This window comes from Notamacropus eugenii, chromosome 2 (assembly GCF_028372415.1).
Source record: "Notamacropus eugenii isolate mMacEug1 chromosome 2, mMacEug1.pri_v2, whole genome shotgun sequence".
Classification (NCBI taxonomy): domain Eukaryota; kingdom Metazoa; phylum Chordata; class Mammalia; order Diprotodontia; family Macropodidae; genus Notamacropus; species Notamacropus eugenii.
The window spans coordinates 232,655,376-232,680,737 of NC_092873.1; the positions used below are offsets into that span (position 1 = coordinate 232,655,376).

At 36.4% G+C, this 25,362-nt stretch overlaps 1 protein-coding gene and 1 long non-coding RNA gene across 16 annotated transcripts in view; one reads left to right on the forward strand and one right to left on the reverse strand.

Moving 5' to 3' along the window:
- Positions 1–25,362, forward strand: part of LOC140526901 (utrophin-like) — a 558,532-nt gene that overhangs the window by 67,460 nt on the left and 465,710 nt on the right. For 5 of the 13 annotated variants that reach the window (XM_072643529.1, XM_072643528.1, XM_072643539.1 and 2 more), the window contains exon 1: positions 8,808–18,819. The exons of 5 other annotated variants lie outside the window; for them this stretch is intronic. In XM_072643529.1, coding sequence (XP_072499630.1) covers positions 18,726–18,819 — 94 coding nt within the window. In that variant the 5' untranslated portion in view covers positions 8,808–18,725. Of the gene's footprint in view, positions 1–8,798; positions 18,820–25,362 lie in introns of those variants that run through there. 3 more of the 13 variants (XR_011974583.1, XM_072643536.1, XM_072643535.1) reach the window with 3 other exon arrangements.
- Positions 546–25,362, reverse strand: part of LOC140526907 (uncharacterized) — a 96,268-nt gene continuing 71,451 nt past the window's right edge. For all 3 annotated transcript variants that reach the window (XR_011974588.1, XR_011974587.1, XR_011974586.1), the window contains 2 exons: positions 1,690–1,827; positions 546–963 (listed from right to left, as the gene is read on the reverse strand). This is a non-coding gene — a long non-coding RNA (uncharacterized lncRNA). The remainder of the gene's footprint in view (positions 964–1,689; positions 1,828–25,362) is intronic.

The window sequence follows — 25,362 nt, forward strand, 5'->3', positions numbered from 1 at the left end:
CATTTTGGGATTTCTTGGCAAAAATACTGGAGTGGTTTGACATTTCCTTCTCCAGCTCATTTAACAGCTGAGAAAACTTAGGCTAACAGGGTGAGTGACTTGTCCAGAGTCATACAGTAGTAAGTGTCTGAGGTGTATTTTGATCTCAGCTCTTCCTGACTCTAGGCCTAGCTCTTTGTCCATTGCTGCCCATTTTACAGATGAATAAACTGCAGATAAGAGAGGTTAAGTCACTGGTTCATGGTTACTCCGTGTTAGAAGGAGAAACTCTGGCTTTATTCTGATTCCTGGTCTGCTCTTTCTGCACTGTTGCATAGGCTCATAGATTAAGAGCTATTGAGAGTTTGATAGCCTTAGGAAGTAATCTAGTCCCATCTCCTAATTGTACAAAGTCATATGTGGCAAAGATATGATTTAAATTCCAAATGCTAGATTCCAAATCTAGCATTTTTTCCATTGCAGCACATTGCTTCCCTACCCTGCTATTTTATATCTAGTAGGAAATTGAGGGAAGACATCTTGTGTTCTCGAGCCAAAAACCTTAATGGGCTTTTATGATACCAAGTAATTCTATTTGGATGACTTTTATGCTTAATGATGATTTCAACTTGATTGCATAGATAGTGAAGTTAAACGAAGTGTTTTCTGAGCCTAATGTGGATTATAACTTTAATTAATAGTTAATTCATTGTCAAAGACGGGGTCTGAGACTGTAGTGGTCATGCAAACCTGCAGGGGCATGGAGAAGCTTCCCTTTTAAAAACAAGCAAAGCCAAACCAAACCCAGAAAGACAACAAAACTTAGATTATGCTCGTGTGTTGAGTTTTCTACGTACTTACAATGCTTAAAAATTGAAAGAATTTTTAACGAGGCATTTACATTCCAGTTAAGAATTTTATCTGTGGCCTTAGGTTACTCCTTCCAAATGGTTTTGGATTTACAATCTAGTACCCTCCAGGATTCTGTAAAATACAAAGATAGAACACATATCAGACTCTGAATTGTATTATTTCATATATTGAAGAAAAACTACTTATGAATTGAACATAACTCCCCAGGGCATGTTCTTTCATTAATAAAAGGAAGGCAGTGGACTGAGGTTCTTTTTGTTCCATATGTCTAGAATTCTATGACATAAATGAAGCCAAATTATCAATATTAACTAAAGAAGAGACAATGTAGAGTATTGGCATAAATAATATTGAACTTGACCTCAAATCTAAGATGTATGTTCAAGTTCTGTCTCTGACGCATACTGGCTTTATGACCCTGGGCAAATTTGTTAACCCCTGAGTTCTTTAAGTAACTTTTGAGAGATAACCAAATTTTGTAGAAAAATACCTACTGCTATTGGTAAGGGGAGTTTCCTCATCAGGGTGCTCCCTATTTTATTGAAATCACAGATCTAGTCCCTATCTAATTCCTAAAATTAAAAAAAATGGTATTAAGATTAGAAGCAAATCGGAAGTAAATTTTAAAAAATGGTGAACTTTGATTAATTTCCATTTATCTAAATCCGTTGGTTTATAATGATCTTTTGCTATCCTTTCTTGTGTGAGTGTGCATGTGTGTATTTAAAATTTTTAGAATTAAAGTCTCTTCACATAACTAGATCATAGGTATTTTAGCTCTGTTATCAATCTGCCTATTCTGTACTATCTTTACTTTTCTTGTAAGGTATATTTTACCTTTAAAGCTCTGGTTTACTTCCATTTCTTGGCAGACTGCTCTCTAGATGCAACATAATGGCTTCATGTTGTAAACTTGTCTGTGCACTTATTTTGTGCTTTCTGTAAATTAGTCACCACACAATTTATCACTTTAATCTGTTAAAATAAAATTGAATAAGCTACCTTTATCATAATAAAATTAGCTTTTATGAAAGACTCTGGAAATTAGAGTTGGAAAGTTTAAGTTTAAGTTATTAAACTCCTCTTCCACTCTCCCGTTTCCCTCCCCCCAAAAGTATAGAATTCTTTGGTGTGAGGTATTGTGGCACACTGAATATTTAAGTTAGCTACAAAGAAGGACTCCCTGGAAAAGGTCCTTATGGACCCATTACCCAGTCTTTGAGATTTGCCTGTTTCCTTCCCACACCCTTTTATTCCCCAGAACTTTTACTGGAAGATGTGATTTTGTGCCTTGGATAGAGTTGCTGTGCTGTTTATGACCTACCTGATACCGAGTCAGGAGAGTGTAGCAAAGAGCAGATGGGGGCAGAGTTTGGAGAATGTAGATATCTTAGATTTTAGAGGAAAACCTAGTGTGATATGCCAGGGCACGCTCACCAGTGCAGTAAGACATATGCTGATTGTTTTTTCAGATCCTTATATTCTCTATGTGGTGACTGGTTTCAGCCCAATGGAAATGTGCAATACAAATTCAAATAATTTGGCTTCTCATTCACACTAACTACTCTAGACTCTCCCCTTCCCGGAAATCTCTTTCTACAATCAATATCTATGCCTCCTAATGTAATCCTACTATATCTAGATCCTCAGTCCCATAGGAATAAATGAAACCTGGGAGTATCTTCTAATGAACAGTCTTACTGCACTGGTGAGTTGTATTCATGCCACCCCAAGTTTCAGGATAAGGGAGCATTCATCCATGAAGTCTGTTTTCTGGATGTTGAGGATAAACTGAAAGATGTGAAAGATATATAGAATCCTCTGCTTTGACTGGTGAAACATTTCTCATTGACTTAAATTTAAGATTTCCCCCATTATTCATTTAGGGAGGAGACTTCTATCCCATGAGTATCTACAGGGAGTATTGTTGATCTTAGGCCCAATGAAATGTTTTATTTGTAATCTATATGGTCTTGAGAGAATTAATATTATGTTAAAATTAATTATTAATTGTGATCTGTCCTTAGTTAGTGTCTGAAGGACTTGGCTGATTGATGAGATCTCTCCTATCCTTTAAGGAACATATGGGGCTCCACCCAACTAGGAAACCTGATTTCTCTTTAGATTATAAACAGGATCCAGCCTGATAAGTGAGCCCTTATCCTGGGGAAAGGAACTCCTTTCCTTGGTCCTCTCCATTAGAATTTAGGGTGATTCAGCTCATGAACAAGAAAACCAGCCAGAGAGGTCTGGATAGAAATAACTTACCCTGTCCAGATTTCTTTAGGCTGCAGAATCTCATGATCAAGCCAAGTTCTCAGCAAGAGGAGCTGAAGGCTTGTAGCCTGCCTCCTCAATAAATGTCCACCTATCAAGGCTGATTTTCATTCAGCGGAGTTCTCTTTCAGAAGCTCTCCTTGGTGTCTTTAGTTACCAAGAACAACTACTGACCATCAATTTATTGATTGTCATCTAGCCTAATTAATAAATTGGTTATTAATTACCCAGAAACTCCATCTCTCAATGTTTTCATTCATCTCAGTCTGTAAGCCTGGTATCAGTGAAGGTGAGGTGGTTTTAGAGGTTTCTAGTTGATGGGGGCTTGAGCTAGTTGATATGTATATTTATTTCCAAAATGCCCTATATGAGCATATAACTGAGTAATCAGCAAACTCCAGAACGAAATGAGAAGTTGTTTATGCTGTGAAACTTACTTATCTAGTTTACATTTTGTACCTTTAGTTCTACTGTGGAAGAATTTAAAATAAGAAAGGATATAACTTAGACTCTTTTTATAGCCTGAAATGTGATCAGACAAGATTTAGTTTCGTAGTTATTCTACTGGAAGAGGTTTCCAGGTTTATTGATCTTACCTTAGCCTTGTGATGTTTCTTTACATTGATAACCCTTTGACAGACTTATTCTAGTGCCTCTTTGTGATTTGGAGATGGCTGTAGATTCTTTAAAGGTTTTTCTAGTGGAGTATTAGCTTTTACAAATCTATCCAGTTATAAAGGGATCCACACAGGATCCCAGAGACAAGTTAAATGTTTGCTATTTGAGTATCAGCTTAGGTAATTGTAGAGAGACATATCACCCTATATTGGTTGTCAATAAATAATGTTTTATTTTTTAATTTTTATTTTTATAGTCCACAGGGGCCCATGAAATAAGCAAAATTTTTAAAAGGTTGTTCCACAGTAGTCATTCTATATGTTATTCTCTTGATTCTCTTTTTAAATTTTGTCCCAGTTCCTACAGACCTTCCAATATTTCTCTGAATTCCTCATCATTTCTTATGGTCTAATAATCCTTTTAGAAAATTTATTTAATTTTTATTCTGAATTTAACAAAAAATAACATTTTCATATAGAACAGAAAAAGGATTTGACTGTAAAACTGCACATCTCCATCAATATATTTTGCTTTTAAAAACAAGTATATAACTTTTTTTTAACATTATGCTTTCAAAATTATTTGTTTCATCTTTGTTTTCTTTTGAAATTCCTTCTGTTTTTCTGTGTGTACAATTAAAAAAATTATCCAGTAATCCTATTTTATTTTACCAGTTTCCCACCAAATTTCCCCAGTCCTCCAAAGAAAGAAAAATAAATACAATACTTGTCATAAATAAGCATAGTCAATGAAAACAAATATTCAGAGATGTCATACCTAAAAATCTATGTCTCATTTTGCATTTTGAGTCTATCAGCTCTCTGTCAGAAGAGTGGATAACAGTTCTACAACAGTCATCTGGAGTAATTGTTGGTTATGGCCTTGATCATGGTTCTTCAGTTTTCTAAAGCTGCTTGTTTTTACAGTGCTATTATTTTTCAAACATTTATTTATTTTTAGTTTTAGTTGGATCATTTCGCTACTCCACCAGCAATGCAATGAAGTTCCAATTTTCCCACATCTCCAGCATTTATCATTTTCCTCCTTTGTCATGTTAGCCAGTCTGATAGACAATTTGTGACATGGTGCTTCTGAGTTGTTTTAATTTACATTTCTCTAATTAATACTGATTCAAAGCATTTTTTATATGGCTAGAAATAGCTTTAGCTTTAATTACTTCATCAGAAAACTGCCTTACTGTATTATTATTGTAGAAAATGATTTTGTTTTGCTTAAAATCAATTCAGACAAGTTCATATAATACAGTAGAATTCTATCATGTTTATATGCCATAATGCCATGTATGTATACATATATTATAATTTCTTCAGTCTTCCCCAGTTGATGGATACCTTCTTTCCAGTCTTTGCTATGAGAAAGTGATCTACTGTAAATATATGTGGTAATAATATTCCAGTTCATATAAACCATAAGCTATTTGTTTGCCATCTTCCAAATAGTAGGTGCCCACATAGTTTCTAGTTTTTTGCTATTCTGTTTTTATACAAGTATCTGCCTTTGGGAATGGAGGGGGAAAGGAAATTAATATAAGTGAACGTTATCTCTAATACATTCTTAGAAAAGTTTCGCATATGTCAAACAGTTACCATAGTGAGGAGGCTAAAAGGGCCTTGCTAGGTGATATGGTAATGGCACCCAATGGCAGCGTTTACTTGAAAAATGTGATGGAAAGCTTCTTTTGTAGAGATGGTGAACTATTGAATATGTGGACTATTGAATATGCAATTAGACAGCATTGATGTGTTGATTGGTTTTCCTGAATTGCTTTTTCTGACAACCTTTTTAAATTTTTTTTTTATATTCTGGGATGTTTTACATATAAGAGGAAGGATAAATTCCGAAATTAAGTTGCTATAAGAAAAAAGAAATTAAAACATTAACAAAAAGGATTAAAGAGGAGGAGGACAGAATACTTTGAGGAATATTGCTTCACAAAACTGCAAAAAGAGGAAAGTGAGTCATGGCAAATTTAAGTCAAATTATTCCATGACCATATATAGATGGAATTGAAAGGAGAATAACAAATTGACATGAAATGGAACAGATCTGCTACTGTTTATAAAGTGATTTGTTCTCAGTGTTGACAACAATAGAACCACTAGTGCTACATAGTGAAGAGGTAGTTATTCCAAAAGACTAGAAAAAAAATGCATCTATTTTAATAAATTTAAAAAAAATATGAAAAAATTCTGTTACTATTTACCAACCCATAGACTATCTGCCTTTTCATTTTCCTAAATTTATTTTTAAAATAAGAATGGTCTGTGAATGCTCTTTGGTGATAATTTGGTGATAACATGAAAGATTTATTAATGAATTCTTATAGCAATCTGTATTTTTACAGTTGCTCCCTTGATAGCTCTAGCAAGCCCAGATAAGCTATATATTTTATTTTTTTAGTAAAAAATTGACTCATTAGAACAAGATGGGAAACAATGCATTTGTTAAAATTATATAATTGACACATATAACTATGTAGATAACTTAAAGTCAAGATCTCTTGACATGAGGCATAAAACAGAGGGTTATATTATCACTGTAGATGTGTAGCAATATCCCAGGGGATTCCCTACATACAAAGTCTAAGCAACATTAATAAAATCCCTTTTTGATGCTGAGGTTATCAGATGCTCTCATGCAAAGATCACAAGGTATTAATTATAGGCAGGTGCTGTACATCTTCAGCAATGAGAGACTGGTCTGAGTGTCTATCCGTGGGTGGGAAAGACAGCACAGGAGATTAAAAAACAATATATTGCCCCTATTGTGACCAGTGGCACAGGTTGAGCTGTAAACATCTTTATTTTGGATGGATATTCTAGGTGAACCTTGAACTGCCCTCAGAATTGAGGAGTGCGGAAATTAGACTCCAATGCATTTAGAAAAATGGTCAGTGATTTTGAATTGCTCAAGTCTAAAGCTCATTCCCTTCATACAAGCTCTCTTCTCCTCTCTTCTCCCCACTTCTTCAATTCCCTTGTCCATCACCCTCAGTAATATGTACTGTAAATCCTAGATACTTGGTATTGGCCACGTAGGGAGAATGAAAGAAAACAGTGATTGGCCAACTGCTATATTGGTGTCTGCATGGGAGGGCATGATGAGATAAAAGAAGATGAGGAAAGCCTCCAGTATTCTGGTTAGTTCTTTGATGAAGGGATTATGGGCAAGAATTTCACAGATGGAGAGTATGTGGAGCATTCATGATCTGTATTAGTAGAGACAGTATCTATCTAATAGGCTAGGGAATGTCAAATTACCAAAAAAAATATCAACTGTGTCCAGTATTTCAGTTATCTTAAGCTTTTTACCCCCATTTTGGGGGTGGAGTATGGAAAAGAAGTTGTATGAGCCTGGTGACATTTTGTTAAATGTTTTGGAAAACTGTATGGAACTTCTGCCGGTGAAGAGTATAGTAATACCAGCCAGCTCTTGCATCATTGCCTAATGATGTCTGGCTCCCTGTTTCTTTGTGCACTGATGCTTAATGTTAATGACTTTATTTTGAGAGTCTTAATTTCATTTGAATGCTGCACCTGTTGTGGGCTGTTCTTGCTGCATGAAATCCATAGCCCAAGTAACTCTCATTCACTTCCTTTTCCTCCCCCATATTTTTACTCTTTCCGGTGTAGAGGATGAGCAGATTAATAACTCAAAAGAAAGGACAACTTCAATGAAGGTCATGATTTTAGAGGTTTGAGGGGACAAGCCAGTCCTAGAGCACTTAACGTGCTGTTGCTGGGAAACTGGAGTCTGAGGTCATTTAAGAGGCCAAGCCTTGAATTGGCAGTTTGATTCTATGTCTCTGCCAGAATGGAGGGGGGTGGGGGGAAGAGGGATGGGTGGGATTCAACAGCTGTTGCTACCTGATATCTGAAACATTGCTGTTGAGGAACATGCATTTCCTCTTTTGCATTTGGACATTGGGTGCTCCTGTGAGAGAAAGAGAGGGGGAAGGGGGAGGGAGGAAATGTTACATAATACAGTTTACTTTTAGAAAAATGTTCTTAATTTCTTGGAGCTATCTTTTAGTCCAAGTAATTTAACATTAGAATTTGGGATGCTGTTTCCGACTTAGGATTCTGCAAAACTGATTTTGTACCTTAATTTCTTGATCCAATCAAAGTAGCAATAGGAAGGCAGTGTGGTACAATGACATGAGCATTGACCTTGGATTCGTGGGACCTGAATTGGAATCCTAGCTCTATTATTTTCAGTACCTGAATGACTTTGAGCAAGTCATTCAAGCCTTAACTTTCTGAGCCTCAGTTTCTCATCTGTAAAAACTGGAGAGGTCAGACTTGATCGCCAAACCACCTTCCAGCTCTAGAGGTCTTCAAGCAAAGGTTGGATAATCACTTGTTGACTGTGCTGTAAGGGGAGGCTGGGGAGGAAGTCTTGTTCAGCTATAGTTTGGATAGTACAGCCTCCTATAGGTCAACTCTCTTAACTCTTTCACTTCTTGAAGTTCAGTCATTCTGAACCCAGGGAGAGGAAATTCTACTCAGAGAAGCATCAGATGATGAATGTTTCTTGGAAGTCATCCTTCTTAGTGGAAGGAGAGGCTGTGTAAGCCATTTGTATTTTAGGCTTTAGTAGTGTGTTTGTCATTCATCTTACTCCTTTTTATGAATTTATGGCCCATGACTCTATTGATGTATTGAGAATTTCCAAAGTATGTTAATGAATAATGCACAAAACAGTGAGTGGGGTGCAATGGAAGGGATACCAGGTTGGGTTGAAGGAGGAGGTGATCAGAAATAAGTCACACCTCTTCTTGCTTCTGATTGCTGCCCTGTCAAATAAAATTTGTAATAACTCTTCTACTCACCTATGGGGATATTCTAAGGATCAAATGAGATAATAAATGTGAAAGAACCTTAAGTAATATAAAGGATTCTTCCAGTATCAGGCAGTATTAATATATATATATACATATATATATATATATTTTAAAAATATCACTATTCTTGTAGATCTTGTAGGGTGGAGATCAGTTATGTATTTTCGAAGGTGACTTAATGCTCTTCAGCTGTCACTACATTGCCTGCAATGGTATATATTCATGGGTGTGTTAATAAATGTTTAGCAACCAGATTGCTAGAGATATATATACTATATATAACATATATATACACACACATATATTTAACACATATATACACATGCTTTTCACTTATTAGTTTAATCTTCATCATTAACATTTTCTCTATCCCTTTTGTAAGTCTGAATAATTAGCAAAACAATAAATCAATCCCTAATTTGTAGTGTTTGCCAATTTCCAAGATTTAAATACACTGAAAATTCAGTAATTTGATAGCTGATTGTTGGTTGCAAGACATCACTGTGTTTATGTGACCTCAAAGGACCAATAGAACTCTGAGGATATCCCATAGAATTTTAGGTTTTGAAGGGGGTCTAGACTTCTAGTCTATTCATATAACTTGAAGCATAAGTCCATTCTGTAAGCTTGACATGTGTGTCCTTCAGGCAAACTCACTTATCATCAAGAAGTAAACCCAATACTTTGGATAGACTCCGAATTTTAGGGCTGGAAGATAATTTAGGGAATATCTATTCTAATTTCTTCATTTTGGGGGTGAGGAAGCTAAGACCCAGACCTGCCCGTGGTTATAACAATTAGTGAGGGAATGAGCAGCAAATCTAAGACTGGGAAACCACTTCTTTACTTTACTCCCAGTTACCCTGCCTCATGATGACTCAGACTTGGTTTTTTTGCCTTTTTCTTTTTCTTGCACTTCTGGATCTTCTTAATGACCTCTGAACCCAAGTTTCCAGAGCAGAAGCCTTACGTTTCCTCTCATATTTCTGTGTCCTCCTAGCATATATTTCAAAAAATGTATTGTTAACCCACCTCCTTCAGGCCATGTGGTCTCTTGAAAGACCCTCTCCAGTCTTCATATTTACATGGGAATTTGAATAATGTCAGTTATGGTTTATGTAAAAGTGACACAAACACACACCTATTTTATACAGAACTTTTCTCCTTAGCTATGTAGTATTAACACCTATGTCATTTCAATTATGCTAGGTTTGGGGAATAAAAAAGCAAAAATAGAGTCTGCCTTTAAGGAACTGAATGAACATTTTACCTGGGAGTGTGTATATATGTGTGGGGATTTGCTCTGTACACAGGTTGTGTGCTTTTCTAATCCTTACTTTGTATGTATTCATATATGTACATGCTGTTTCTTTTGGTAGAATGTTACTTAAGTTGCTTCATCTTTGTCTTTGTATCCAAAGAGCCTAACATAATGCTTTGCAAATATAGACACTTGTTAAATGATTGATTGATAGGGATTGAAGGTAGTGAGGGATTAAATACAGTGGTGTAGAAATACTTGAGAAATGGAAGATAGTATCAGCAGCATGTGAGATATGGGGACAGGGAGTCAGAAGCTTTCATAGAAGAGATGGTATCTGGAGCCCAGGAAGTGTGCATTGGAGAGCTGAACTTGGAATCATTTAATTAAATCATCTAGTTCTGTGGGCAGAGAGCCATCTGGTGATCATGTGGGTGGCATGAGTGGTCCTCGGGTTGGTGTGCTTAACCAAACCCACCAGGTAGACTGTATTTGCCTCCCTTGGGTATGATGGCAAATCTTTGAAGTTTAAGCTCATCCAAATTAGAATTCTTTGTTGCCCCTTTTCTTCATACCTGTAGCATTGAATATGCGTCTATGTAGTTTTAAATTAAATTTTGCGGCGGTAGGGGTGGGGTAGAGAAGAGACTGAGTTTCCACAAATACATACTATTGAGCCCCTTGCACTGGCACATAGCAAGTGCATAAATACGTGCTTATTGACTGACTAAACCTCTTCCATTTCTCCCCCATAAAGAGTTGCACTGGTGAATTGGTAGTGACAGGGGGATCTGGCTTAAGTAGCATCTCAGCTGCTGTTGCAGACTTTCCCTTGTGAATTCCACTGAGATCAGATCCTAGCTTCCTTGCCAATGACTGGCACCCATATACAGCTGCTTCTTTTGGTGGAGGAATGTCATTAGTCACCATAGACTTGGAGACGTTGCTGCCATTTCTGGATTGGTAATAGACTCCTTGGATACTCTTGACTTTTTCTGCCTGGGGAATGCCATGATGCATACTCCTGAAATTTTTTTTTTTGGGGGGGTGAGAATGGAGTGAGGATGTTGGAGTATCATTTTTCTATTACTGTTTCTGGGAAACTAGATATCAGAACTAAAAAAGAACAGAAAAAGAACTAAAAAATTTATCTTGGTCCATGAAGTCCTATAATTAAACTAGGAATTGGCAGCTTGTATAAGTCTTTATACCAGAAGAGAAGGATACATGGCTGTGTTAACTAAGACATTACCTTCATTTTCATTTGGGTGGAATGAATACTACCCCTTGCTCCTACCAATTCTGTATATGATAGGGGAAAAGTTACCACTGTCTCCAAATTTTTCTGCAAAAACAAATATTCTGTTGACTACAAGTCTTTAGTAAAAATTTAGTTAACTGTTTGTTGGATGTGGCATAGTTGAGAGTCTCTTCAGATAAAGCTTGAACAAGATGATCCCAGAGGCCCTTTTCTCTTGAAAATTTGGCACTTCTGGCCTCAGGGTGAGAATATCTTTCTGAGGGAAACAGTACCAGCTGATGACTGCCAGTTCTCCTTTCTCTGTAGGAGAGGCTCTGCGATCACCTATGTGTTTAGATTTTTGTGGTGTAATTGTTTTCTCTTAATGTTATTCCTCATGAAACTTTCTCTATTTACCTGGAAGAAAGGTTGTAATTTACTCTGGTGTGCAACTCCCAAGTTGCCTTCTCTATTAATTCATCATGCGCAGTAGATACCCTTGACTTTCCACACATGCTTAAATACTTGTTCATTTAAATTATGAATTGGCTCATTTGTCTTTTCCCTTATTATTTTTGAGTCTATACTATTTGTGTTAAATTGTAAACTCCTATGTAAGAAATCTGTAAGAAAGATGATTAACACAATCACCATTCATGATTTCCGAGGACTGATGATCAAATAAACATGTTCTCCATGACAGGAAGGTGATGGATTTAGGGTCATTTAGCAAAATACATCACTGTGAATATTTGTTAGAATGAGTTTCTTTTTTTGCCTCCTCTCCATCCCCCCTCTCCCCCTGCCCATGGTGAGAGTGTGTGCGGGAGAGTAAATGGGTTAAAATAATTTTTTTTAAATAGAGAGTTGAGGGATGTTTGCTACGGTGGTAGAATGTTGCATGTCCTTTTAGGTGAGGTCATTTTATTATTAGCTTTTCTTAACTGTTTTTCTTTGTTATGAGAGACCTTTCACAGGTTGGGAGGAGATCTTAACTGTAGATGTTTATGATACAAAGCCAAAATACACCAATAAAACTTTTTTAAAAGGCAAAATAAGCCTATAGGTAAAAGGTTTGTAGTGTTCAGCCCAGTATGTTGTCCCAACCCTTTGTTCATTTCCCCCAAAAGGCATTTAATAAACATAGGAACAATAATGTCAATTATTTTCCTCTCTGTACTACAGTGAGAACAGTAAACTTAACCTCAGGTTTTATTTGTATTTTATGCAAGGGAAAAATAATCTCATGAGAAATAGTTTAGTCAGTTAAATAACTGAAGGTTTTGTTTTTATTTTAAGGACTTTATTTTAGTTACTTTAACCATAATATAGTAATGGATCAATTTATATGTTTCATGTTAAAAGCTTGTAAAGTGGTACAGGATGGTTTGTTGGTAACAGTTTGATATGATCCCAAAACAAAGATAATAATTAGCTCTAGAAGACTTTGGTGGAATAAAACAATCCTGATAGGAGTGTTATTTGTTTGCTGTGAAGGATATGTTCCCATAAAATTTACTGCCATGACAATTTCCAAATGAATCTCATTTTTCCTATTAATTCTGTTACAAAATAAGAGAGCTATTGTTTGAGAGGGGGGGAGGAATTTTGTTCTCCCATTATATTAAGCTCTCATTTCAATAAATCTATGAAAATCACCTAACTTAAAAAGAAAATGATATATTTCTGATTAGAGCTTTTCAAGAAGTGCAATAAATTCCATATTCTATTGTGTTTAGTGCCCTTGATGTATATGTGTGGAGGAGGCAGGGAGAGAAAGCAGTGGGTTCTCCCCACATTGCTTTGGTCTTCTCTGCATGGGATCAAGTTTTGTGTTTACTCATGTTACTAATATTTGCTAATAATATATATTATATAATATAACATATTATATTATAATAATACTAATAATTACTGATAATATTTACTAATTATACTAAAAATTTTGTATCATAATATGATGCTGAAATGCAAGAACCTGACAAAACTGGAATCCTGAGGAGAAATGAACATCTGCTTTGTATCACAGAATTTTCATAGCTGGAAGGGACCTTAGGTGTCATCTAGCTAAAACCACATTTGATTGAAAATACCCTGAATAAAATGTCTCACAAATGGTCATCTAGCCTCTGTTTGAGGACCTCTAGTGATTGGGAACTGAGAGAGCACGTTCCTTTTTTATGACTTTGTTTGAGAATCTTTCATTATATTGAGCCCAAACTTGCCTTTATACCCTCTGGGGCCATGCAGAACAAGACTAATCTTTCTTCTGTAAAATGATCTTTAATGACTTTAAGGTAGCTATGATTTTCCACCATTACCCCCAGGTTTTCTCTGTTCTAAGGTAAACATTTCTAATTTCTTTAATCGATCCTCACATGGCACACTTTCCAGTTGTCTCACCATCCTGGTATAATGTATGTAAAATAACATAATATTTGAGTATATGTAGCAGTGTTTTTGAATCAGATCTTTTTTTCTCAAAGAAGAATAATCCCTGTAACAATTTAGCAATTTTCCCATCTCCTAAATTTCAGATTGCCATAACACTTGAAATTACCCCTCATTGATCATTTCAGTTTTATATTTGCGTGTTGCTCATCACTTGAAATTTCTGACTTCTTTCCAGCATCTTTGCACCGTAACACCTATGCAATGTATCAGAGTATTCTATAGAAGGAGATAATGGCCCATAAAGGAATTGAGATTGTTCAGTTCTTGCTTAGAAATTAAAAAATCCTTTCATTATCTTTTGGGATATGAAGTTGTTGGACAGCTAGCCGATGTGAGCTGAGAGAGAACGCCCATCCAAGAACACAGAAATGTTGTTCGTGTGTTGACTCTTCTGTTCCCAGCTTAATGCTTTGCTTACTCAAGAGTAAACCACTGGTGGCTGGTGCCTTTGTTGTTGTTGTGGTTCAGTTGTTTCAGTCATGTCCTGACTCTTTGTAACCCCATTTAGGATTTTCTTGGCAAAGATACTGGAGTAGTTTGTCATTTCCAGCTCATTTTTACAGATGAGGAAACTGAGATAAACAGGGTTAAGTGACTTACCCAGGGTCATACCTCAAGAATGTGTCTGAGGCCAGATTTGAATTCAGGAAGATGACTCTTCCTGACTTCAGGTCTAGAATCCTATCCACTTTTCACTTAGCTGCCCCTGGCACCCTCATTACTTCATGCTTGATATGTTGGGCTATTAGATGGACAAAATACTGATCATTATTGGACATTAGCCACTTTGCAGTTAAGTGGGTCACTTCCTTCATCCTCTCTTCCATTGCCTGCAAAGCATTGGAAGAAAAATGGTACCCTGGAGCTTGCAGGAATCCCTGAAATTCATTTTTCTGTAAAGTTGAATTTCTTTTAAGTGAGGGATACCTGTACCTTGGATGACTAGAGGGACTGAAGTTTTGGGTTGATATGAAATTCCTTTCTTCCCCCCTTTAATATCAAAGATAACTATATTTTTGTTAAGTAGTAGGGAAAGTTCACTAATCTATGAAAATGAAGTGATTTATTGAAAAGGATCCTTCTTTCGTAAAATGAAAAAAGACTCACAATTGTTCACTTAGTACACTGAAACTTCAATGCTGCTGTTGATGAAAGGCTACCTGCTAGGAAGAGCTTAGGTTTATAAAAGTACTTTTGAATTCTTAAAAAAAAAATCCATAGTGGGAACTTTTTTTCCAAACTGAACTCCTAGATTTCTTTCTTTATTGATGGGCAGTGAGGTGGATGGGAAGGCAATTGGGATTAAGTGACTTGCCAAACATCACACAGCTGGTAAGTGTCAAGTGTTTTGAGGTTGGATTTGAACTCAGGTCCTCCAGGGCTAGTGCTTTATCCACTATACTACCTAGCTGCCCCTAAAGGCATAGATATATAAAGGTGAGGTTCCCCACCAATTTATTTTTCATGTGCAAAAATATATTCCAATTATTTGATTTTGGATTATTTTCTGACTGTGTATTTATGGCTATAAGGTTGACTTGACTTTTCTAAAGACATATATAAACTTCTCATCTTCAACTTATTTATTCACAGAAGTGGATTTATTGCTGAATCCAAAGCTGGTGTTTAAAACTTTTCAAGAAGAGCAATGAAACCCGTATTCTTTTGTGTTTGGTGCCCTTGATGTGTATGTGTGGAGGGGGCAGAGAGAAAAAGCAGTGGGTTCTGGTCACATTTGGTCTTCCTCTACACAGGATCAAGTTTTTTGTTTACTAATTTGAATTGACAGGCAAAGATATGAATTGCAAGCTGTATGTATGTGTAGGTGATGGAAAGATGGAAGAAAATGTGTACTTTAAGGCCAAGGTCTACTCTGTTGGTCTTAGCTTTATGCAAAAGCTGCTCTGCATGGCACACACTAGCAGGAAGATTTGTTTCAGGCAGTGATGCCTCATTCTTTCTTTTCTACATCACCTCCTATAATTTCAGATAGTTTGTTTTATAAGTCCCTCCCTCCTCCCCACTGTTTTTTTTTTTCCTGATAAGAGAACTAGGCAGGCAGCCAATAGCTATTGAGCTATAATAGAGCCAGTGGTATGTACAAAATTTGATTACTGCTGTCAACACCAGATTGAATAAAAAAATGCATGTCCCAGACAGATACTTATAAAATAAATGGTCTATTGAATTCAGGAATAGTAGGAATGAGGCCATCTTATTCTCTAATGAATGAAGTGATCTATGGATGGAGAATGAGTATATGACAAGAAGGAGGAGTTTAAAAAAATTATGGTGATATTAAATTACCTTTTGGGAATCTGGCATCTTTTGACATCTGCTTTCTACACAAACATTGATTCTGATTGTTAGTGAAGTGTTTGGACTTGTTTGTTTCTCTAAAGATCATTTCTTGTTTGACCCTTAATGTTAGCTGTGACTTTCATTCACATTAAATTACACTTTTAAAATTGTTTACCTCCCTTCACTACATAATATAAATTAAGAGAAGTCTTACTGGGCTATATAGATAACATTTGCTGTTGGTAGAAGATGGCATTTATATTAAGAGAAATGATATTTTCAAAGCTTCTTACGGTGGAAAGTTCTAGTCAACATCTGTAAACTCAGTGGTCACTTCCATATTCTATTCTGTTATGTCAGGAAAATGTGGTGGCATTGGATTACAGTTATTTCATAAAAATAGGTACTTGATTTATTGAATTAAATATTGTACATGGTAGAGCCTAAAAGCATATGGTGAAAGGAAATGAGTTGAAAGAATAAAAGAAGTTTTCTTGGAGACCCTTTATCCTAAAAGAATCTCTCTTTCCGTGTGCCCTCATAGCATTTTGTGCATAATGAAATATTTTACACTTAACATCTTGTATTCTAGTTATTTGTATATTTGCCTTGTCTTTCCTACTAGATTATAAATGCTTTGAGGGCATCTTTAATCCCATGGAATTTTGAAGGTAGGAGGAGCTTGATGAACATTTGTTGAATTGAGTTGAATTAAATCTTGGATTCAAAGGAGAGATTATTCTGTTGAGCTAATAGTATTTATATATTTGCTTCCATGTTATGCTTTCTATAGATTTTTTTTTGGTTATTTATTGAGTTTTGGGATTCAGATTTCATTTTGAAATAGTAAAATGGGAAATGATAAAGAAGAGGCATTTTAAAATCATCTTGTAATTTTCATGGTTATCAGACAGAATAAAATGTAGAGACTTTGTGTGAAATCCTATAATTTCTAGGGAAGAAGACAATTTTGGTGCCTTTAGACCTATTTATTTAATACTTAGGTGCATAGTTACAGGCCTTCTGGGTTTTTAAATTCTAAAATTGAGGGAGGAATAATTAAGTGAGCATCTGGTTCCTGATCTAGATATGTCCTTGAGAACTTTCATAATAAATCTTTTAGATTCTTACTCCCGTTTTACAAAGAACGGTGACTCACTCAGAATTACCTCGCAATCAGTGGTAAAGTTGATTGGACTCTAGGCGGCTTAATATTTCTTTCTTTAGCAATTCTTGCTGCTTACAAAAGAGTACTCTAATTAAGTCTGCTTATATTTGTCAGATAGAGGGGCAGGTAGGAAGGGAGAATTGATTTCAAATGATTGGAAAGTAGTATTTACATTTATCATTTCTTTTAACACTTTTATAAAGCATTTTTAGAACCGGACAAAGGGTTAGGTAATTGCTGCACACCCACTTTCCTGATGGCACCTTCCCCAAAGCTGTTAGGGGTGTTGGGAGATTGATAGCCTGGTACCACCAGCCTAGGAGACAGATAGGAAAGGATAAAAGACAGATAGATGTGGAGACGGATTAGTTCTCTCCTCTGCCTTCTTCTGGGCAGTGGCAGGTAGCTGGGCATTCCTTTGCTTTACACTTTCATTTTTATAGACAAAGGCAAAATTTATTATAAAATTTTAGGTATTTATGTTGTCCCAGAATAGGGAAGTATTTCATCCTTTTCCTTCCATTGTATTTTGATTTCCACATTTTCCATTGGTTCCTTTGCTTACAAATATCTTCCTAATCCTGTGGGGCCATTTCCAGTTGAAACTAATCTACATCTTGCCACTGGATCCAGATGGCCCCAAAGGAGAAAGTGAGTCTGGTGACTTTGCACAGGCCTCGCTCACTTAAATCCAATTCACTTGCAAGCCATGGCATCCTGATGTCATGATCCACCTTGAGAACGAAGGAAAAATGACAACAGAAGGATAAAGAAGAGTCTATCCAGCAAATAGGGGAAGGAGGGAGCATTTGGGCCAGAGAGAATAGGTACAAGGAGCAGTGTGGAAAGCATGAAATATATTTAAGCAACTGAGATTATGGAGGGAAATGTTGTATTCCTCTTTAATTATCCAAGTTCACTTGTATGATAAAAGAAAAAAGTATAGACAGTAAACACAAACAGTAAACTAGCTACTCACAATACATACTTTCTGCTTAATATCAAATCTTAAGGCCTATTATAAAAGCCATTTGATTTTTTTCTTAATCTCTGTGCTTGTAAAATAAAAAATCCAATTAATTTTTGAAACCTAGTTAATTTATAAAAGATTTTCATGCTCCCAGGATAACCCACTGCCTATGAGAAGCTGGGCAAAGAGTTACCCATTTATGATAATAAACAATAAAATATAAATAGAAGCGGTCAAATAGAATAAAATAAATAATAAAAGTAGAATACAACTAAAATAATAAAGAATGCAACTTAATAGCTAGCATTTATAAAGCACTTTAATGTTTGTAAAGTGCTTTAAAAATGTGTCATGTCAGCGACCAAAAAAATGCTCGATAGTCACAAAAAAAGAAAAGGAAACGTAGTTGTGAGTTGTGATTCTTTATTACCAGTCTGTTAGTTGCATTTTAAATACATGTAATTCGGTATAAAAATGGAGAGCCACAGAACTTGCAGGAGGAGATTACTTGAACTGTGATGTGTAACTTCCTGTCTGGTGTGTGCGAAGGGTGGGTTAAGTCTAGTCAGATCCTCTCATGGGAAAAATAAATGTCACAGAAAAAAAAAAACACAACCCAAACCCTTAGCAAAAAACAGGACATCCCAGGATGCAGTTCGAATGCTGCTTTTGTTATCTGCTTCCTCTGCATCTTTTACCTTCTCTCCTTAGACTTAGGTGATGAGTGTACAGGCAGCTATTGCATTTCGATGGAAAAAGTATAATTTTGCTTTGCTGAATGATTCTGCTCCTCAGGCTTGTGATCGTTCACCAGGTAAGTGTATGCCTGTTGGCCAGTATAGTATTCTACACACATAATGCCGGTGAACATCTCCCAATCATGTGGCCATTTTTGTAAACTCAGGAAGCCACTTTTGCATTTCATTATCTTGTAAAGCCACTTCAGGGACGGGTGAAAGGCTCATTCTTTTCTCTTCTTCATGATACAGTTTCTGTTATAGGACAAACACCTCAAATGGTTGTAGATCAAAGGCTGTTGCACAGTTTTCTTTCAGAAAGGGTACCTAAAGTGCTATACGATAAGTCTAAAAAAGTCTTCCTGTCTTTCCACGGTGGATTTGATTATTCGCTTGCTTTCTTGGTGGAAAAACTTTTCTTGGGCCAGAAGAATACTGTGGTATTTTGGTAATAGACTTTCCCACTCACTACATTAAAATTGCTATTTGGTGGCAAAAAACATAATTTTCCTTTTCAGTCATAATTTAGTACTGAAGAGGGAGAATATTGAATTTTGGAATATGTTGTGTTTGTAATGAATAATCCAGCTTCTTTTTTTATCATTAAAAACTTGTTAAGTTCACTGACAACTTGTAAGAAACCATCCTTTCATGTACAGGTGCTCTTAGATACTTTTCTTTGACTCAAACCTTTTGTGTCTGGGTGATCTGTAGTATAGTTAATTTATGGAAAAATAGACAAATATTTTATTTTTTTTGCATTCATTCAAACTTGCATATACTTCAGTCCATGTAAGTAACTTTGTAAAAGTTAAAACAAAATAGAAACTAAGTAGTGTATATATATCTTCAAAATCAGTCACATAGACTCATGGTCTGGAAGTAGTAACTTTAGCATTAAGAGCAAGTTCTTACTTGTTATTTAATTTATGGAGTATGAAAAATTCCAGGCTTGTTAGGATTATAGGACTTTCATTAGAATTTTTGTTAGGTTTTTTCTTTTGCTTCTTTCTTGAGAATATCTCCAATTTATCCTGTATATGTCTTGTTTGTACATAGTTGCATGCTTGTTATCTCTCTCATTATCCTGAACTTCTTGAGAACTCATTTTATCTCTCTTTTCATCCCTAGAGATTAGCTCACTGCTTGGCACATAATAGGTGCTCAATACTGTAAATTCTTGCTGATTTGACTTGACTGGCTACATGGATCCAAGGAATATAAGTATAGAGGTTACACAAGGCCACACTAAACACGATTGTACCTTTCCCAGCAAAGTCACTGGAGCTCCTTTTTATTTCTCTTGCCCTTGCCCTCTGCCTTTTCTTTCTCATAGTCTCTCAATAGAGAATTAAGGTACTGTTCACAATTAAGAAACCATATACTAGGGTACCATTCTCTAAGCTGTGACCTGTCAAAATTTTCTGTTGAGATTTCTTTTGGTCTCCACTCTTCTTATTTCTTCCTCTGGTTCTAATTGTCTCCCTCTTCTTTGTTGCTTCTAGTTTGAAGGGATCAATGTGGTTATTATGGTTGATTTGATTAAGAAACGCAGAGAGAAAAGTAATATATTAAAATACAACTTTTAAGTGTGGGAATGGCAACACTTGAATGATCTGTCAGGATTTACAGATTAATCTCTGAACCTTACTTGATAACTAATTTTAGTGTGTCCTCAGCATCCTCATCCATAAAATTAAGAGTTTCCAGCTAATAAATTCAAATTTCCAAACTGGTTCCTGCCCCCATGCCCTTGACTCTGCCCTTTGCTGTGATTCTCAGCAGAGACACCGGATTGCTGCTGCCACTGTGCCTCTTCCTTCTTGCCTGAGGCTGTTGAGAGTGACCAAATTCTCCTTTCCTTTCAAGGAAATGAAAAGTAGGTCTTTCTTAGAAAAAAAATTTTGGACCGTACACCAGCTGTAATCAGTTTGAAGATATTTGAAGGGTGCTATTTTATTAAAAAGAAGAGGCCAAGTAGAATCCAAATGGTTTTAGAGGTGACCTGGGTTAAAATAGTACAGCGGGCAAAGCGTATTGATCTCTTTTGTAAAAAAAAAAAGCCAAATATTTTCCCTATATAAGCAGGATAAATCTTTATATTTAGGGGAGGGGTTACTACCTGTTGAAAATGAAAATGCATGAAGTAAGCTATATATTCAGTAAGCCTTGTCTGAATGTAGTTTCCTTTTCCATTTCCTCTAAAGGAAGTGGCACATTTATTTAGCATTGTTAGTGTTTGAGGTCATTCACCAAGAGCTCCTCTTTTCCCCCTCCTTATCCCACACCCCTCTAAAGTCATCCCTCTCTGCTCCAGCAAAGACCCTTCTCTGTACTAAAGAAGACTCGTTTCCCTACTAAAACCAGCCCTTCATCCTATCCCCTCCTTGCTTCTCCAAGTATAGCCCTCCATGATCATCTCTACTTTTCTATCTAAGATAATAATCATTTCTCCCTGTGCACTAGTGCCTCACTTGCTGTTGACAAACATGTCTAAGGCTTCCCTTATCCTCAAAATCTTTACTAGATCTTCCCAAGGGGCAGCTAGGGCACCAGTGCAAGAGTCAGGAGGACCTGAGTTCAAATCTCACCTCAGATACTTGACACTCACTAGCTGTGTGACCTTGGGCAAGTCACTTAACCCAATTGCCTCATCCTGGGTCATCTCCAGTCATCTTGATGAATATCTGGTCACTGGATTCAGATGGCTCTGGAGGAGAAGTGAGGCTGGTGACCTGCACAGTCCTCCCTCACTCAAAACAAAGTCAAGTGCAAGTCATGTCATCATTTCTCTGATGGCATGGTCTTTGGCAACGAAGGATGAACACACACACACACACACACACACACACATACACACACACACCATATTTATATGTTTGTGTGTCTGTGTGTGCATGGAATAATTACAAAGTAACAAATTTGGTTTACAAAATTATAAATACCATACATCTAACATTTAAAAAAACAATTTGTAACATACCTTTTCTTTTTGTTGGGATATTGAAATGTGGGCCATTGAGGCAGTCTTCCAGATTTGCAAAACTATCCCCTTCCCCCATCATTTGAAAACTGTTTATTAGTATGTACTCTTTATTGTTGTGGATTTATACAAAATTCTGCCTGTACAGAATGTAAGGGAAAGTAAATGGCATTGGAGTGAAAAGACTTGGCTGGTGAAAGGAAGAACTTTCTTTGGGAAAAGGCAGCCTTGGAGTTTGGTGAAGGTTTAGCTGCTACTTTTTGAAGGCTATGGTGCTTATTGGTGCCTGAGAGGTGATTTCAGATGGGATGAGTGGAATTGAGAAGAGAAGAACTTTCAAATTAACAGGATTAATTAAAAGAAAGATTTAATGAACTAGGAGTGTGAGATCGCAAGTAGATGAAATTGGCTGGAGTTCAGGGGCTTGAAAGGAATAAGATTAAAGAGTAGATCAGTACTATCTTGAAGCTTGATAAAGAGCAGATAAAAATTACATTTAATAGTTCAGTGGTTCTCAAATCTTTTGATCTCAGATCTCCATTACACCTTAACAATTATTGAGGACCCCCCCCAAAAGCTTTTGTTTATGTGGGTTTTATCTAACAATTTTTACTGTATTAGAAATTAAAGTGTTTTGGTATCACTATGAAAATAGCGTTGACTTTGCAAATCCCCTTAAATGTTCTCACAGACTTCAAAAGTCTCCTGGACCACACACTTTGAGAACCACTAGTATGGCAGCTAGGGCTTTAGACTTAGATAGCAGGAAGATCTGGATTCAAATTATGCCTGATGTACTTAGTAGCTGTTAGACCTTATTACATCTGTGACTTGATTTCCTCATCTATTAAATTGGGAGGTTGGCCTTGATGACCTCTAAAACCCTTCCGGCTCTAAATCTCTGATCCTGTTATCTTGAAAGAATAAGAAATTAATTATATTACCCTGCTACTTAATTTATCTCCAAAAAAATCAAAGTTGCAACTTAATATGTCTCTTTCCCTTACTTCCTTTTAACCTTCATTGGAAGTGCATGACAGGCTTTGACATATTTAGTGCTGGATTAGGTTCATGCTTTCACTTGAATTCTCTGACCTTTTGGTAGGGCACCAGGTGCTTCCTATTCTAACCACTTTCAAGTACAGGATCTGGCTCAAGTACATGGATTTGCTCTGGTGGAATCATCTTATAAAACTACCTAAGTAAGTGATTTGAATGGCTAACAATAATCATAGCTAGCTGTTTGTATAAGCCAGTGAAAGTTTGAAAAAACCACGTTACTCTCATTTTATCCTCACAACAGGTGAGTGCTATCTGAGGCAGGAGGAAGGTTAAGTGACTTGTTAAGAGTCACCTAGTAAGTGTCAGAGACAGAATTTGAACTTAGATCTCCACATAGCACTGTCCATTTGGCTGCCTAGCTGCTTGTACATTTCCGCACATTTTAATCTTGTTTACTAGAAGTTTTCTTGTAATGAAAAAGAAGGTGAATCAAATCTCAATGCTTTATGATGTGCTAAAATAACACTAACACTCCACCCTGAAATCTGTAAAATAAAGGGGCAGCTAGGTGGCACAGTGGATAGAGCTCTGGGCCTACTGTAGTCAGGGAGACTTATCTTTCTGTGTTCCAGTCTAGACTCAGACACTTACTAACTAGGTGACCCTGGGCAAGTCATTTATCCCTATTTGCCTCAATTTCCTAAAATGAGCTGGAAAAGAAAATGGCAAACCATCCCAGTAACTTTGCCAAGAAAACCCCAAATGGACTTATAAAGTGTCAGACATGACTGAAATGACTGAACAACATATAAAACATTAGAAATGTGACTTGGGGTTTCTATTTAAATTAAGAATAATGGATCAGTTAGCCAGGGATCACTGTAGATTTGCTTTTTGTAGAGTACTTCTCAAATTAAATTATTTAATTCTTATATAATATTAGAAACAGAACTCTGAATTTTAGATATTCAGTATTTTTAAATATGGTTCTAACTAAATGTTGGATTTATGTATGATTGTATTACTCCTGAGAGTTTTAAATGGGTTAATTTTTGTTTTATCATGTAATTCTTATTTCTTTATGGAGTTTGGGGAGACTATTTTGATGAATTCTTTGGAAGTGAATCTTAAATTGTATTTCAGTTTTGCTGTGTTGCAAGCTAGAATTCCTGAGACTGTGTTGAAATTTGGATTATACAGAACTTCTGACAGTTTTTTTTTTTATTAAATCATTTACCTACAATTTGCGTAGAGATGGGAAGTCTTAGTGTTTCAGGCCAAAGTTTATGGCAATGAAGAGTCAGGTCACTGCATGAAACTGAGCAGGTGCCTTGTTGGAGGTAAGGAAGATTGAAGGGGGGAAAGCAGAGGCAGAGAGCCAAGTTTTCCCATGAGGGAGATGGAGGAAGTGATGTTGGGGAATGGGAGCCAAGGAGTCAAACAGAGTCTAGCAACAGCTTTGATTGTTTCAGGCAAGATTTGACTAGGGGGAAGGGCTCTGTTTTCTTGCATGAGAGAGGTGTTTGAGAACAACTCACAAGGATTTGGAATCAGAAACTGTGTGCAAATCTTGACCCTGGTACTGTTTATCTGTGTGATGAGGGTCAAACCCCTTTCAACCTCAGTTTTCTTATCTGTAAAATGAGGGGGTTGAACTAGGTAGATTTCTGAAGTTCCTACCCCTAGTGCCAGCTCTGCAATCCAATGATCCCCCTCTGTTTCTAGAACATATTAGTTATTAAGGTAATTTAAAAAGAAGTACATTCTTGAGAAGTTGAGATAATTAGCTCTGAATAAAAACTCAAGTGTTTTTATAAAAAAAAAACCTCATGGTACCAGATTGGTTTTACAGTTTAGAGTTGAGTTTGTTGAATAGTATGATTTTTAACATCAAATTATTAAGCCCATGATTCTTTGCAGAGCCCATTTAGTTTCAGTGCCAATGACTGGCAGGAAGCATAGTGTTATTTAAGATTAAAAAATAGCTTGCTATTGCTGGTAGTCTATCTTTGTGGCAAGAGGCCAACATGTTTGACTGGCTTTAGAGTTCATTTTCATTGTTCACTTATAGTCATCAAGTAAAGCAAGCAGAGGCAAAAGTTACACTGGCCTTTGACATCCTTTTCTGTGTGTCATTTCTACTATTTCTTTGGTTGTGTTCATGGAAACCTCCTCTCTCCACCCTGCTTTGTGTTAAAAAATTGGAATTTTCTTTGAGCCCAAGTCATCTTAGATAAGTCATTTACCTTCCTTCCTCATCCATCCATCCTATCATCTATCTAGAGGACCAGATTTCCTCTGAGGTCCTTTACTCTTGTCATGCTATTTTTCTCTTCTCCCTCATCCCATCTCCTTCTGTTGTTGAAGCAGCATCTTGTGCCTAAATTGCATTGGGGTTGTAAATTAGATATCGGTATGAACTTCCCATTCACTTATCATTGAACTTAAAGAAAGAAGAGATCCTAGTGGTCATCTGCTCCAACCTCCTTGTTTTAATGATAAGAAAACTGCTAGGTTAGAGGTTGGCTGTGGTTACATGATAAGTGAAAGAGCATCCTAGATCTTTTCACTCCATGTCTGGTCCTCTTTTTGCTGTTCTGTGCTGCAGTGAGTGATTCACAGAATCTTGTTCCCT